This window comes from Vanellus vanellus (assembly GCF_965231255.1).
Source record: "Vanellus vanellus genome assembly, chromosome: 1".
In the NCBI taxonomy this organism is placed as follows: domain Eukaryota; kingdom Metazoa; phylum Chordata; class Aves; order Charadriiformes; family Charadriidae; genus Vanellus; species Vanellus vanellus.
The window spans coordinates 72,811,169-72,827,748 of record NC_138905.1 but is presented as its reverse complement, the minus strand read 5'-3'; the positions used below and the strand labels follow the sequence as shown (position 1 = coordinate 72,827,748).

Here is a 16,580-nt window from a genome sequence, read left to right as displayed (position 1 = left end):
TGCTCAAGGCCAATTCGTTTTCTGTTTGCTACCTTTATGTAGGACTGCAGTGGAAAGCATACCGTTTGTGCTATCCGTGTCACCCTTATTTCAAGCAACAAGTGGCCTCTACAGTCAAGAATAAAATCATAGTAACATATTGTCAACAGTACTTCCCTCTGGTGTTTCCCACAATGAAATCAGCGTTAGGGTTTATATACTTGTTCACAACTGACAAATGGCACAGCTACGCAAATTTCTTCTGTTTGGTCACAAGTTTTACAGTCCGATTTAAAAAATCTAATTGCATCAAAGAGCATTCTCAGTTCTCATTACGCAAGCATGCATAATAAATGTCAGAGCGCGCAAGTCGCTCTCTGTACTGCAAGTTCAAACTCGATCAAACTACTTATGTTGAGTACTTCACGAAACAACACATTAACAATTCCTAATTATATCTAATGAAGGACTAAAGGCAATGAGGAAACGTTCAACCAATTTTGGCAAGTGTAAGTTAAACTAATGTGATTTTTTCAAGTTTTTCCAAAAACTGAAAAGCCCCCAGCCCTCATATTTTGAAATTTGTGGAAAACGCATTTCCTGAACTTGGTTCTATCTCAAGCTCAGCTCTGCCATCCATCTATGCTCAAACTCCCTCATTTCCAGCTCTTCAAAATATCTCCTGTGATAGCATCTCCATTACTTCCCATCTAATGTAATATTAAAAACTTTTATATTTTACTGCTGGAGCTGCTTGGCTGTAAGCCAGCCTGGAAGCAATGTCCCTAAACTTCTGTCAGACAGAAAAATTGCTATTGGCATAAGATTCAATATCATTCACACACAATTTTAAAGCTTCATGAATAAGCGCTGCAACTCAATATTAGAACTAGGAGATGTTTAATTTCATGAGAAGAGAGGCTTTAACCATCAAGTTAGATTTCTATGTCTTAGGTAAAGCTTTTCTCTCTCTCTTCAATTAAAGATTGTTTGAAATCAAAAACCTCCCTGGAATATTTTTGAAGAATTTTAAATAAAATATTATTACAAGAATTTGTGAACAAAAATGCCAAAGACAGGGCAATTTCAAGAACAGATTTTAAGAGGAAAAAGCATTGTTATGCTTGATGACACCTTCTCTCTCCTAGGATAGAGAAATTTCTAACACCCAAAAAGGCTTTCTGGCCATTTTTTTTTATTAAGTTATAAATACAGTTTAATTTTCTTTTATTAACATTTGAGTGATTATTAATAAAATTTTAATAAATCTATTCTGAGCAGTCATCCAGGCACTTCTTACAGAGAACAGTTATTTATATATTTATGTAATATAGACCAAAACCTAAATAATCTAACCAGGACACAAGTCTAAGTGTTGTTTGCTAGATTGCCCAGCAAATAAAAAAAAAAAAATAAAAAAAATCCACACAGTACTTACCCTCTTGTTTCCTCTTCTTGCCCTTTTCCTCTTTGTATTTTAATCCACTGTTCCAACTGCAGCATTGAATTAGTTCTCTGCATAACTCGTTCAGACTCCATATGTGACTGAACTGCATTGTGCTGACCTCCATCTCCAGCGTCTGCCAGGACAACACCAACAGCTTTATTCTCAGATCCATTTAAATGAACTGGTCTGAAGTGTCCAGCCTGAATCGTGGTTATGGGTAAAGTCCTGTATTCGGATCCCAAAGGATTTAACTTTACACTGTTAATTTTCGTTAATGGTTTATCTTGCCCAACTTTCTGGAATCCATATTTTTCGGCTTCCAAAGCTTTCTTCTCCTCATTTCTGTTCACTTCTTTGTTTTTCTGGTTATTTTGTGCCTCTGGCTTAATTAGCACCCGATGGTTTGAAATATTATTTGCCTCTCGAGGTGGTGTATTTTCAGTGGTTAACTTCTCTACTCTGGAAAGGAATATATGACAAGCTATAACAGCAACAAACCATTCTTTAAAAAACAATAATAATTATTAAAAAGTGAGTATATTGGTGTTTATCAGGGTTATTTCAGTGAATCCCTGCCAAGATATTTTATCTTGTCTTTGAGAGAAAAACCCAGGACATATTTTCACAATAATCAAGGACAGATTGGTTTTGTTGTTGTTGTTTTTTGTTTGTTTGTTTTTGGTTTTGTTTTGGGGGTGGTGTTTTGTTTGGGTTTTTTTTTTTTAGTCGGTTTTTGGTTTTGGTTGGTTGGTTTGGTTTTTTTTCTTTGGGGAGTGTGAGTGTGTTTTCTTCCATGCTTCTCTATTTCTTTGCTATTTTAAAAGTGTTTACAACATTGGGTAAATCTTTTAAGGCAAATTCCAATTTACCCCCTAGAAAAAACGCGCACAAGAGGAAATTAAGCCAGAGTCTGAAAAAGCAGATATTTAGTTCCTGGAGGACTGGACATTCAAACAGTAAAACTATTCAGTGGCTCCCCAAGAACCACAACTTCCAGATGTTGACAGCCTGGAAGTCAGATGATTTTTAAAGCCCTCTTTAAAAATGGTAGCAGATTACATTGCTGACCAGCTCGTGATTCACAATACTGCTGAATTTAACATATAATGAGCTCCTTTAAAGAAAGCAAACAACTTTTCATGGTCACTGGCAGCAATTAGGTTTCTCTGGTATGTTATCACTTTGGCTGGCATACATTTTGTGGAAAATAACTGTGGCTTCCCTAATTTTAAGGGGGAAGATAGCTGCTGACTTAGGGAACTGTACCACAAAAATAATGGTATTTTTAGAACAGTTACTGCTTTACAGTAGTGACACGAGTACTCAATATATGCAGTTCTATTAGCTATCTTTTTAAAATTTCAAAATGTCAAGAAGCCGTATCTTTTCCCATACTGGGACATGAACTGAACATCCAGCTGAGATAGTGTCAATTTTTTTTCAGCTTACTAGAAAACAAAACAAACAACGTAAAATGTTTTGATCAACATTTTTTGGTACAGGTGGAAATAAGAGGAAGAGAGATAATTCTTTAAGATTACATGTCTGTATAAAACCAAACCAAGAACAAAACTTTATTTTGAGGTGATGTCAAATTAACCTTTCACACTGTTTTGCATCTTTTTTGCAAATGCATTATGCATCTTTATAACTGTATCCAGTTCAAGTGCCTAATCTCTGTGTAAAAAGGCCATCACATACACAACTGATCAAGAGCACAAGTATGACTGCTTCTTTGAAAAATGCTCTAGTTCCAAGTAGAGTAACAACATAAATGGCCGTAAGCATTTTTGCTTACCCTATCTTTAACATGAAGCTTAAATGTCCAACAAGTCTACGCTTCCCCAATAGACTGTTCAAGCCATGAATTTCCAACAGGGCAACAACTATTTGGGACAGAACCCCAGCAAATACATAAAGAACTGAAAACTGTAAGGACCTTATAAAAATACTACCCACTGCTAATAATATTTGACACAATTTTAAATGCACCTCCCATTACCAGCCTACTTTTGCTATGAATTCTCCATGACGTGAAAGGAATCAAGACACTCCTGCCTTGACACGTACACCATTTCAAACGTATCAGTCAGAAACAGCAAGACGTCAATGTCCCCTGTGTACTGTACATGGGTCAGAATGAAATGCTTATGCACTTTGCATGATAACAAGGGCTGCGATTTTTCCCCCGCATGCCTCTTCCTGACATAGTTGTGATGATCCCAGTCTCTGCTTGACCCAACAGTGTTATAGAAGTCCTCCTAAATTCACTCTATTAATATAAGTATCTCAAAAGAATCCTTTTCTTTCAGTGATTAGTCCCAAGCTGATGATTTGAAAGCGTACACATACGTCAAACATATTGCAAATGGAAACATTCATACCAATAATTTAACATAAACACCTCTTTGACTATATGCATCAGCACTATTTTTAAACACAGTGGTTTTTTCCTCATACATCACTATTAAATGCAGAGGTTAGATACATCTGATATTTTCTGCTAGCAGAAAGGAGAGGGTAATATTTCTGCCAACCATAACTTTTAGAGAAAAAAATCTCAATGTAGAACCAGTTTTTATGTAGACTTTTGTGTGGGAGGATACATGTGGTGGAACTGCTATACCTGCGTCATCTTTTCTATAATTTCCAAGTATCAGCAAAGAAATGCCATGCGAATCTCCTACTGCAATGTAAAAGTGAGGTGTTTTCTTTTTATTTTTTTCCCCCAAGACTTTATACTGTTCCCAAGACAAAACATTTCTGCCTAGGTCCCTTCTCAAGTTTCTGGAAAAAAACTAGACCACCTTCTCTCTCCCACCTCAAAACTGTGTTCTACCAGTGTTCTCTCACAAACTAAAGGAATTCCCCAAACAGGAAAGGGAATGAAGAACTCCATTTCCCACAACTATCAAGTCAAAAAAGGATGTTAAAATTTCAACTTTCAGACAGCGCTCAAGAGTTTACAAATAAATGTAAGGACTACCTTGCAAATAATCCTAAACACAGGAATTAATATATGCAACATGCCTCAACTGTACCCCCTTATGTAGCACTTTATGTAAATCTTTCTCAAGGTGCTTTACAGCAGAGAAGCAGTTGCCATTTTACAGCTGGAAAATCTGTGGTGCAGAGGGAGAGTGGCATCTCTAAGGACATTCATCAGATCAGTGGCAAAGTCAAGACTTGGCACAGCATTCGATTTCCACTATCGTACTACTTTCCACTGTAGATCTTAATTAAAAAATAACAAAGCCCAAAATGACAGAATTGTTTTTCCGTGCAATCTCTAAGCTGCATCGCTTGTTACTATGGTTATACGCACCAGAGCCAAGCATTTATATTTGACATTCTTGGCGATGGTGTAGAGGCTGAATGACTGACATTCAAATAGACTTCTGGGCCCTCCTTTAACTTTGTGCATCAAATTAGTCAACTCAGTGTGAGCGAGAGATCTCTTTCCACAGCGGAGGATCCAAATGGGAAAGAATTATCAGAAACTAATAGGTAAATGTAAGAAACAAATGCATTTTTATGTTTGGCTCAGTATTTATATCTGGTTCTCAAAGAGATATTCAACAAGACTTGAAGGGTATTCTGAGGATGGGAGAGGGAAAAGACAAAGAGAACATGCATTAAACACGTCTTTCAGCATATACTGAATGCAATTTATAGATTTCTACAACCAAACAGGAATAATATATATGGCAAAGTAATGCAGGAAAAGTACTATTTTCTTCTGTTTTATATAAATAAATAATTCTGAAAGGGTTGGGTGCGGGGCACGTAATTAAGTATCAGACGGATGTAAGGACTGTGATTTAACAAAGCCAGGCAGAGGCATTTGAAAAGAAAAAGCCATCTTTTCCAAACATGGTGACGTCAGTAAACCCCCACTGTGGATGTCGCTATGCTAACAAGTGCTTTTTTGGCAGCTTAGCTTATGCTGTTCAGGGAAAGTAACTACACTAGGAGGAGAAAAAAAGAAATCTTTTCTTAGTACATGCTGCATCACTCAGAAGAAACAAAAGCCCTAGCACACACAGCTGACAGTGAAGGGATGGAAAAATGATGCTCTTAAATATGTTAGAATAGAGAAATCAGCATTTAGGGTAAAAATGATAAATCAGTATGTTGGTGGATACTAGGATCTACAAACCCAAGTATGCAAGCAATCAGTACTCATAGATACAACTTAATTGTGGTCTGCAGTGACACAACATGGAATGAGTAAGACATTCTGGTAATCCAGAGAGGTTGTTTGAGATCATATTTTAAGTCGTGAGCTCAAACAGTTCCTCACTGACTAGACATATATGTGTTTAATTATTTTGATAGGTCTCTCAGTAAATTACTAAACTTGAATTTACTATCTAGGTAAAATTAAAACAAAAATGTTTACAAAGAAGTAATTACATTTAAGTCAATAAGACCAAATAATATCTGTCCCTCCCTGCGGTAATACGTCAGAAAGGAGTTTTCCTGCTGTACCTGCAAATCAGTTCTAAAATAAATGGTTACATTTTTATTTTCTCACCTCGGTATCTCAATTTTGTATTATGCGGGTAACTATGTTGAAAGTAAGAATATTTTATGGAAAACTGGGCAACCGCCCCCAACTTAATGTTTTAAATATTCCTTTTATCTTTTTTCTGTCCAAGGAAGTCACATCTTCAGAAAAATAAAGATGCAGATTGTAGCTCTGAAATTATTTAAAGCTGAAAAATTCAATTTAACGGACTGTTGGGTTTGGATTTCTAGAGTCCTATAAGCAGTGAAGTACCATGACTTCTAGATTTAAAGAACTATACTGTAAAAACTCTGACTTATTGGGCAATTTATGTTAACAAGCACTTAAGAATGGCTCAACATCAGCCGGCATAAATATTTAAGGAAGTTAAGTTCTTAATAACTCTAGCTATTGTATCCTAAGTATCTAGTCTGTTAGAAAACTGTATTCAGTACAATGTTAGAACCTCTAGAAAAAACAGAACTGAGAAACAAAGGCACTGGCTGAATTTGACTAACCAAAATCGTTTACGCTCAGTGCTATCTGCATGCCAAACTTAAGGCTACTCAGAGATGAGGTAACACAATACTTAATACTTAACAGATTTTTAGAGGGAAGAAACAGTATTTTTTCTGGGTAAGATCATATCCTGCTACATGGTTCATTTTAAGAACTGGTTTAATAGCCAAAAGATGGATTCTTTAGAAACAGATGTCTGAAGGATTTTCTTCCTTATTATAGCTAACAGACATGAAAGTCTTTGAGCCTTCACTAGTCTTGAAATGTATTTTCTCTCAAGTAATTATTTCAAGACTACTAACAAATTTTTCAAAGAGGTCACATCTACTTCTGTTTTGTTCTAATGTTTTTTGCCTGAATTAAAACAACAAGATGGTGTTACGTAAGTGGCTTTTCTTTTTGCTTTTCTGACACTTGTTTTGGCTGTTGGCAAGCCTGTTCTGCCCGTGATATCCGGGCAGAAAACTACTGATTTTGCTGCTGAGTACTCTTCTGCTCTTTCAGTGTCCTCCACTGATTCACCAAGGAGTAAGATAAGGACCGGAAGCAACGCAAGGCAGGTTGCAGGGGCACGTATAGCTAGATGGAAAATGTTAGATAAGCTCAGCTGTATTGGGAATCCCCACCGTTTGCCTGCCCGCTGCCAAACACCCGAAACAGGCAGACATTGGTGTCGGAACAGGCACTGTGGCTGAACGAAGCGGGTAGAAGCGCACGGCCAAGCATTTCGGGAGGCTTAGAACACCCTTCACGGCAGCGGACTGCACATCTGTCTTGCTAAAGCAGCTGTGGCATTGCAGCCTGGAAGGAGGATTGGCCTTATGGCTGCGCCGGGTGCGTCGTGAGCTCACCCTGGCATCTGGCTAGGCTCTGAGGCAGCAAACGCGACTCCACAGCTGTATTAGTGAACTGCACAAAAGGGTGGATATTTCCATTAAGATTTTAGGTTGCTTCTTATGTTAAAAGAAATGTCACAAATAATTTAACATCTGTCTATATAAGTAAGTTTACTAAGTATCTTCTATAGAGCATTGACTATTACGGGAGAGACTATGAAGACGACATGAAGGAGGCTCTGTCAGATGGAGATACACTCTTTTCACATTAATTTTTTAATACTACATCTTGGTAGTAGAAAATGTTTTAAATGTTCAATCTTCACAGTATTGCAAATACTAAACGAAGGTAATTTCGCGGGTTCAAAAAAGATTCAGAATGACCCACTTCAGTATTATTCCCCTTACAAAGTGCTTACACAATCAATACATGATTTTTGTTCGAAGTTAAGTGGGTCTGATTTGGTTTAACCATTTTTATAACTGTAAGCTACCACAGGTATCTGCAATACACTTACAATGTGAACCAAACCTGATTTTTCAGATTAAGTTTATTATTCACAAAGCGAAGTGAGATATTTTATTTTGTCAAGGTAACTTCATTCTTTCAAAAGCAATCTCTTAAAAGCTCTGAATGGAGAAAGTAAACAGTGAAAATGCTATTAAGTATCTACTTGCTTATGCTCAGTCTCACTCTGCTCATCCTTTACCTGTAACACCTACTGTTCCCAAACATGAAGAAGGTTACAGGAGACAAAGAACATAACCATCTTCATATATAATATGATATCATACATAATCAGATCAAATTTCATTGTGGTAATTGGACCTACCACTCCTCCTTTCTATAAGCTGAAATATTTTATTTTCAGCAATTTTGAGAAAAGCACTCATGACACCTGAGAGCTTGAAGCACCTGTGCTAATTTTCAAAGTATAGAGAAAAACATATTTTTCTCTTAAGCCATTTCACTATGCTGTGCAGTGCAGATGATGAAATACTTCATATGCTACCTACATATTTAAAGCATCTTATAGATGAAAGCTAAGTTTTCAACCTTTTGTTTAAGATTAGTCACTAAAAAGTTGCACAGGTACAAATTTAAAAGTGTTCCTAGTTTACTGTTATCCTTCTGAATGTCCTGTAGGTTGCTGTAAGTAAAAGTTTCATTATGTTTGACTGAAAAGCTCACAAAACACTAAAACATTAATGTTAAAAGCGTCTAATCATTCTGCATTCCATTTCGTGCTTCTGCCAGCACCATACTGGAACACGGGATACAGAAATGTCAGGAACAGGATAACAGGAATGACTTGCACTAGCAATGCAAAATTTGGAAAGATTACTTGTATTTTGACAACAAGTTTAATGTGCTTACTCTTCTAAAACAATTGTACCTTTTCCTTCTCTGGTACCTGTGTCTACGTGATTTTTCACTTTTTTTTTTTTTTTAGCTTAAAAATTCTCAGCATTGCTACCATTCATTTAGCTCTAGTGTAGCAGGAACTAACGGAGTGCAGAATAGATCAAGTGACAGCAGCCATTAGCAATAAATAATTTCTGTGTCATCAATAACGAGGAGCTTTTAAATTTTCAGTTGATGAGGTTTCCATTATAGATGCCATGGAGCTGACCCAAGGGACCATAGTCAAAGAGAAAACAATTCTTACTGGATGAACAGCAGCAGACAATATTCAGTTTCTGAGAAGACAAGGCTTCCAGCGATAACTTGCTTTTCATTGTCAACACGTGGATACACAAACGATAAGGCTCCAGATCAGGTAAGTATAAATTTGATGACAGCTTAATGACGAACAAGAATAGCTCCCCAAGGGTTGCCCATAGGTATAACTGTTTAATTTAGCCAGAAGCTACGGTTGTGAATTTGAGACTTATGACAGGTTTAAGCCAAAGACTACCACCAGTGGAGCTGCTATTGCTGTTCAGTCAGGAGGGCAGGGGAAGTCAAACATGCCTGCACATACTATTTGTCATTGCACTTCTTCTGATGCCACTGGCTAAAGGAATGGGGTCAGGTTTTTTTCTTCTAGCTCCTTACACTCAAGGCATCCATATTCAGAACAGAACTTAGATTACTTTTACTACTTCAAAATTTGATCCAACATTGTTATAGTAGTAAGGGGTTTTCAGTATAAGGAGAAATTACTTCAGCCAATTTACATTCTATTTTAAGCTACACCATTTCATTTAAATAAATCAAACTAAATACAAGAAAGAAACGTATTGTGCCACTGTTTTGTCAATCCACAGTACCTTTTCACAGGCTCTGTCTGCACAAGTGCTGCATCTGTCATGGCTTTCATCCACAACTCCATTTCCTTCCCTGTATCTGTGCAGAAATAATAGGTCCTCATGTTTGGATGAGCTGCCTGATTGGAAATGACATGGTCATTGCAATAAAAATATAAGATTCTGTAAAAGAAAAGAGGCAAATAACGTTACTGTATAGTCACTCTAATGTTTTCTATAACATTTCAGCAAATAATATTATCAGAAAAAATATCAGAAAAAATAACAGAAGGAATACTTCAATGTTTCTCTGTCACTGCATTAATATTTTCAAGATAATTGCCTGTAATTTTCAGTCAATCATAGCTGCTTCTTCATTAATACACTCAAAAAGCCCTTAAATGTCTTCAATCTATTAAAAACTATTTTGACTATCCATTAATGTCAATTAATATAATTATTATAAATAAGATTTTGGCATAGATTTTTGCAGTCTGAATGATACAGTAAGTTTTAATGTGTACTTACCATAGTAAATAAATGATGTGTTGCTTAGGAGGCCAAAAGAAGAGCCAAAAGGAGCTCATAAAACAACAAAAAAAAAAGTCAAGAGAAAATATTTAGTAGAGTGATTTATATCATTATTTAAAAGATTAGCTGTGTAACACTCCTATCAATGATTCATGTAGTATTATGATTTAAGTGATAATAAAGCCTTAATTGTATTTATATGTAAAGATACTTTGTATCTAAATAGCTAAATAACTTTCATTAGTGGGTAAGTCTAGCTGCGGATGCAGTTTACAATTCTAAACCACCACATAGTATTTAAGATCCATGAACTAAAAATCAAAGGCTACTAATAAGTGATATTCATTCTCTGCTACTGTATTATGCAAAAATCAGTCTCAGAAGCTGTTTGTCAATCCTGTTTTGCATAACAACTAAGAAAAATGAGTTCTGATCACTAGGCTGTTGTGCTTTCAAACATAAAATTAAACTGAAAAATTGATTCCCTTACCTTAAAGGCATATTTGCGGTTAATATGGTCCTCAGGAGAAAGCACAGATATCTGAAAACTAGGTAGAAGGATGCTACCTAGTATTCCTTCTTCTTTCTCATCTGTGAATGCACAATCTTTGATTAGAGAAACAAAGTGTTTCGGCATGTAATACTTGTATTCAGGCCGTTCAGTGAAACTGCATTTAACAACACAAGACCATTAACAAGAAGTTTACCTCGGAAGAAAATGCATTAGAGAATCAGAAAGCCAGACCGATTTTTCATGTAGGTGTCTATATACAGCCTCAGCAGCCTGCAGTCCACAAGAGCAATTGTGCGGTCCCTCTCTGCCAACACATGCCACAGAACGCGTATCACACAAGTGCGCGCCCCCAAAAACCTTCTAAACACTGTGAAATCCACGTCGTTTGAATTTGGCCACCTTCCACTTTTCCCCCAAGATGGACAAGCATAGAAAACCCTCCTGGGAGTGCCAGCTCTATAAGCTAAAGCACATGAGCTACCTTTTGGAATCCGCTACCTTACGGAAAACACCACAAATAGCTTCACCTAGAGTTTTGCTGGGGATCAGTGCTTACCTGCATACGACTTTAAAGATGAAAAGTAGCTGGAAGTCAAACCTCTAATTCAGTGACACGAGTAACACCTGCTATCTATTGCCTGCTCAGTAAAAATTGCAAATACCCATGAGAGCAGAAGTATTTTAAAAACCTGTTGATGATTGTCGGTCTTTGAAAAAAATTTGCACATTCCTCTTCTGGCACTGGGCATTATTAAGTTACAAAACTGTTATAATTCCCATTAACATTTTATTTGTAAGAATGCATATGTTTCAGATCATTCGTAAAAAACAAACAAAAACTCCACAAACCAAAGACCCTTTTCCAAGAACATTGTTTTTTTTGTAAAATTTTAGAAAAATTCCTTACAACAATAAATTGACATTTCAATTGGAAGGAACAACCAGCTCTTAAATCCAATTATACTTTAATAAAGGAATAACTGGATGCAATTCACAAAGTCAATCTTAATTGTAGTTCAGATATAGAACTTCTGTTTACAACTGGTATCTTAGGAGACTGTCCCCCATAACACTTCTCTTAGTTGAAGACACTGCCCACAACAAATGACTATGTATCTATGCAATTAAGAGGAAAACATAGATATTCCAAAGTTTCAAGCATAGAAAATTAATACTGTTACAATTAAAATACACGTAAACAGCACAAAAGGACTACCTCTAATATACAGATTTAAAAATATTTTCCGAGTTCTCGTTTTCTAACTGAATTCTGAAAAGCCACAACATTCATTTAAGTTATTCACATGGGTAAAGCTCTGCCCAGCCATTCTAGCATTACATGACGTGTTAGATGTAAAAATTATGCCTTATTGGATAGTTATTTAATTGGAGAACTGAGCATAAAATTATTCCGATTAAAAGGTAGAAATGAATGGAGTGGATTTACTTTCAGGTACTCAACTGTACTCATAAGTGTGCCTGAAAACATCCCACCTTCCCCTCTCAAATATTTACTCCTTGCTAGACATACACACACAAAATCTGCCTTTTTTTCCCTGTCCCAGAATGCATGGCAAATCATTTGGACTGCTGTTTCGGGGAAAAATTCCCTTCTTCTGCTGGATTATACTTTGACTTATTACTAAGTCACACCCACTGAAAGCATTAAGCATTTTTGTTCCACTGAACAGCTGCATGTCTGGAGCACTTTGGTCTTTGTTAAAGACCTACTGTTACATTCCATTTCCAGATTTTAAAAATCTGTTTCCCATCAGACTAACTTTTATCTACACATTACACTGCCCCATACCCATCTTCACTTGTATGCTGTGTATGAATAATACAACAGAAAAACAGCAGAACTTCTGTCCGGCGCTAAGGTCTTTTATTTGTTACAACAATAACCTTCCAATACGAAAGCAGGGAGTCTTTTATCCCCGCATGAAACAGAAAAAGAGTATTCTCTAAGCTCTGAAAAAATACAATGAAATCATTTTTCTTTTCATCTATAAATTAGATTTAAGCTGCTAACATCGTAATACAAATGTAAAAGTTCAGCAAGATTTACTAACAAAAGCAAAAAAACAAAACAAAAAAAAAACCCAACTACAATCGTGCAACCAGAAACACTGTTTGTGATCTGGGAGTAAGTGCATGGCTCCCCCTTTTCCATTTTTTCAATATCTGAGACAGAATTAACAAAGGCATAAAAGCACAGGGTTTACAGTGCAAGTTTTATATATTTTAGTAGCTGTTTCTAATGCCTTTAAAAGTATCCCTATACATGTTTAATTACAGTTTACCAGCTTTCACTGCTTTCTAGTAATTGATCGCTAACAGCTATCTGCTTGTATTTCAGCTTATTTGGCACACTAACATGTAGAAATCAAAAAGTAAGATTATAGAGTTGTTCAGATTTATTTTATTTGTTGTTAGTTTTGCTTATTGCTTTTTTGTTTTATTTTGAGATACTTCATGTGCTGCGATTTGAGTCAATTTAATCTGTTCTTAAGACAGCTACAAAGCAGCATTTTCTTTAGAACCTCTGGAAGAAAGATCCCGAAGACTTGTTTAAAATAAGAAAACCCTGTAAGAAAGCACAGAGTATATAATGATCGCTTAACTAAATGCAGTGTAATTGTATCACAATCAATGCCTGCAGGACTGAAATTATCACCTAATTTTGACTCAGCAGTGATTTATCCAACTATATGTACTTCTTGGGGTAAAGAAACAAAGCCTAATGATTATATTTCAATAATTCAGAATTTGTTAACTAAAACTGTTACAAAGACAGAATTTATGTTTCATGACCTGACTTGTCTTGATTAGATTAGAGCCATGCTGCACTTTAGCAGAGCAGCATTTTAAATTCATCAGTCACTGATTTCAGCATCACCAGCATCAACACCACTTCTACCAATTCTAAAGTCTCATCCTAAAGTGAAACTCTTTCTTATCCTTCATCTGTAGTTAAGGCTGCAGATGGCCTTAACTGTTTATCTTCCTCTATTTTGCCATGCTTTACAATCCTCTTTGCTCTTAGCCTCCTTTAAACTATTATAGTTGTACACCTTATTTCAGGATTGAATACGTTTCCACGTACACAAATCCCATTTGCTTATGCCCTCAGGAGCACAACAATTAATAATCTATAAAGGTGAAGGAATCAGTTTTCTGACATACATATCCCCAGACTAGAATTATAAGCAGCTGATTTTTTCCCATGTAAAATAAGTCTTATGTAGCTACATATGGGTACCAACTCATTTCTTTGTTCCAAATACAGCAAAGTCTTATACTCATATGGAATTGGACAACATTTCACTTTATAAGCATTCATGAACACTGATTAGAGTCCCAAAAGGCATATATATCCTCTTTATCATTCCAAAGGCAGAGTTTCAGCTCCTCTGCACTACCCCTTTCCTATCCCCATTTCAGTTACTTAATTTGCATTAAAAAAAAATCAGATTTAACCCGGCATATTTAGTTCCTAGCAACAGAAGCAGTGAGAATACTACAATTCAGAATTTAATAAAAGAGGTGGCTGTGAATGGGTTTGCCCTTTCAGCATACCTGACAGGCAGGAAGCAATTACATGAAATTGGTAATTAAGAAAGAAAGAAAGAAAAAAAAAAAAAAAAGGATAAAAGCGGCAGGCCTGGATATTGACAGCTATGCAACTATTTGAATCCATTAAGCTAAGTACCAGCTTCTTATTTCTTACATCTGAGCGGTGTGTCAAAATTTATCTGCTTCCAGTAAAATTAGCAAACAAAGCTCTCCTGAGCGGAACTTACCTCTGTAATAGAAGAGACACAGATCTGAGAGAACAAACCACCGTTTCTTCCACAACTTCATTCCAGTACTATCCTGTATTAATCAAAGTGACCAAGTAAGAACTTTCAGACTGTTAATAGAAATAATCCATAAGGTAAAGCAGGTACTACATAACTGTGGTGGTGTGCTAATAGTTCATTTTCTCGGCTAGGGTATTTTAAGTGTCTTTGACTTCTCATCACAGGACTTGACGCTGCAAACAAAGACCATAAGCCAGGAAGTCTGAAGTTAACATGATCCAAGAATAAATAAGATCCCATTATTTTAGCATGCTAGATGACTACAATCTACAGTTGAACAAAAAAATATATACTTTTTTTTTTTTTTAAAAAGGATAAGAGCAAGGTACTACTTGGGGAACATCCTCCTTTGTTTTCTGAAGAAACTCTCTGTTGAACATCATCTACTACCACTCATATATCTCGAGCAAATTTCTTTCCCAAATAAAGTTTATTCCTAAAGCAATTTCATTTTCTTTTATGCTTATAATCAATTTACGCTGCACAACTCAGACTGAAAGACTGCCACCACTACTGCAGTGTAAATAAGCCAGAGCATTGCAGTGCGTACATCCTAACAGAATCAGATTTAATAAATATGTTAATCTGTTCCAAGAAGAAAGGTACATGTGAATTATCAATATTCTTGTAGTAAATACGTTTTGTGACAACCAAGAAGAGGGATTCTATAATGAAAAAATGTGGGGTGGGTTTGGTTTTGAGGTTGTTTTGCTTTTTTTGAGAGAGAACTCAGCATAATTTCTAGCCTCATATTCCAAGCTCTGCTCTTTTTGGGGTGGGGGAAGTGAGCTGAAGGAGGAAGAAGAAAGGGTAAAGCAAGTGTTAGTTAGGAAATACTACTCGGAAAAAGTTGAAAAAATCCTTTGCCACAGATGTTTTCATAAATAGAATAACTAAACACCTTCCTTCTGAGGACCTCAAAGCAGTTTAACAAACACTGATGAAGTCTGGAAGCACTGCCCATAGCAGTCAGCTCCTATTTCACAGCTGGAAAAGCAGACACAAGGAGGGGACACTGCCTTCCTCGCCTTGCTGACAAGGTCACTGACTCAGGAGCGGATTAGGATGCCGGACCCTCAGCCCAAAGGACACTGGCCATAAAAATCAAACGTACAATGTAAAAATACCCAAACTTCTTCAGTACAAAGGATTATCACAAACTGTCAGACAGACTTTCTGAAAAGGCTGTTACACAATGTTGCATTTATCTCAATACTCAGAAACACCGACAGGTTTCTACATGGCCACATGTGAAATTCTGCCAGCAATGAGACACGCTAGGAATGATCTTTCAGCCTTCTTCAGACATAGCAGAGAGGCATACAAAATTATTGTGTGGTTCTCATATTTTAAATTCTTTTCTATTTTAAAGTACATTCTTTCTGTATCCGTGGATTTACTAAGTATTGCTTACTCTTGATTGCGATTATGTCATAATATGGTAACAGTATGTTCACAGTAAACACCTTCCAAAAAAAAAAAAAAAAAAAGAGTTGAATCTGGACTTAAAAATTAGAAGAAAAATTAAAGAATGGCATTACATACAATAAGGCAGCACACCCTGAGTCAAACCAAAAGCGCTGTTGTCTCCGATTACATAAACATATTAAGAAGGTTACCAAAGAAAAAGTTATCAAAAAGAAACCTGCACAAGTTTTCACTGTAAATTTCTGAAGATAGTATCTGTTGGTAAAACTCTTAAATAAATTGGCTTTCAATTACCACTACAACATGGAAATATACAGCAACCCCTTTTCTTCCAAAAGCCAATTAAACATCACAGCTTTTAAATAATTTTACACATGAACCCCGTCCAACAGTATGCATTTTGACAGTGAGGTGGACTCAAAACTGGTTGAACTACCAGGCCCAGAGGGTGGTGATCAGTGGCACCAGCGCTAGCCAGCTGCTAGTGGTCTACCCCCAGGGTTGACACTGTGGCCAAGACTATTTAACGTCTTCATTAATGACCTGCACACTGAGACAGAGTGCACCCTCAGCAAGTTTGCAGATAATACAAACTATGAGGAGTGGCTGATACAACAGATGGTTGTGTTGTCATTCAGAGGGTCTTCGACAGGCTGGGAAATTGGGCAGAGAAGAATCTCATGCAGTTCAACAAAGGGAAATG

General features: G+C 36.4%; 1 protein-coding gene across 1 annotated transcript in view; it reads right to left on the bottom strand.

Moving 5' to 3' along the window:
- Positions 1-16,580, bottom strand: part of LOC309684146 (pleckstrin homology domain-containing family A member 5-like) — a 70,610-nt gene that overhangs the window by 43,578 nt on the left and 10,452 nt on the right. The window contains exons 3-6 of the mRNA XM_082498173.1: positions 14,390-14,462; positions 10,563-10,663; positions 9,566-9,681; positions 1,418-1,885 (exon numbers count right to left, since the gene is read on the bottom strand). Of these exons, the coding sequence (XP_082354299.1) occupies positions 1,418-1,885; positions 9,566-9,681; positions 10,563-10,663; positions 14,390-14,462 (758 nt within the window). The remainder of the gene's footprint in view (positions 1-1,417; positions 1,886-9,565; positions 9,682-10,562; positions 10,664-14,389; positions 14,463-16,580) is intronic.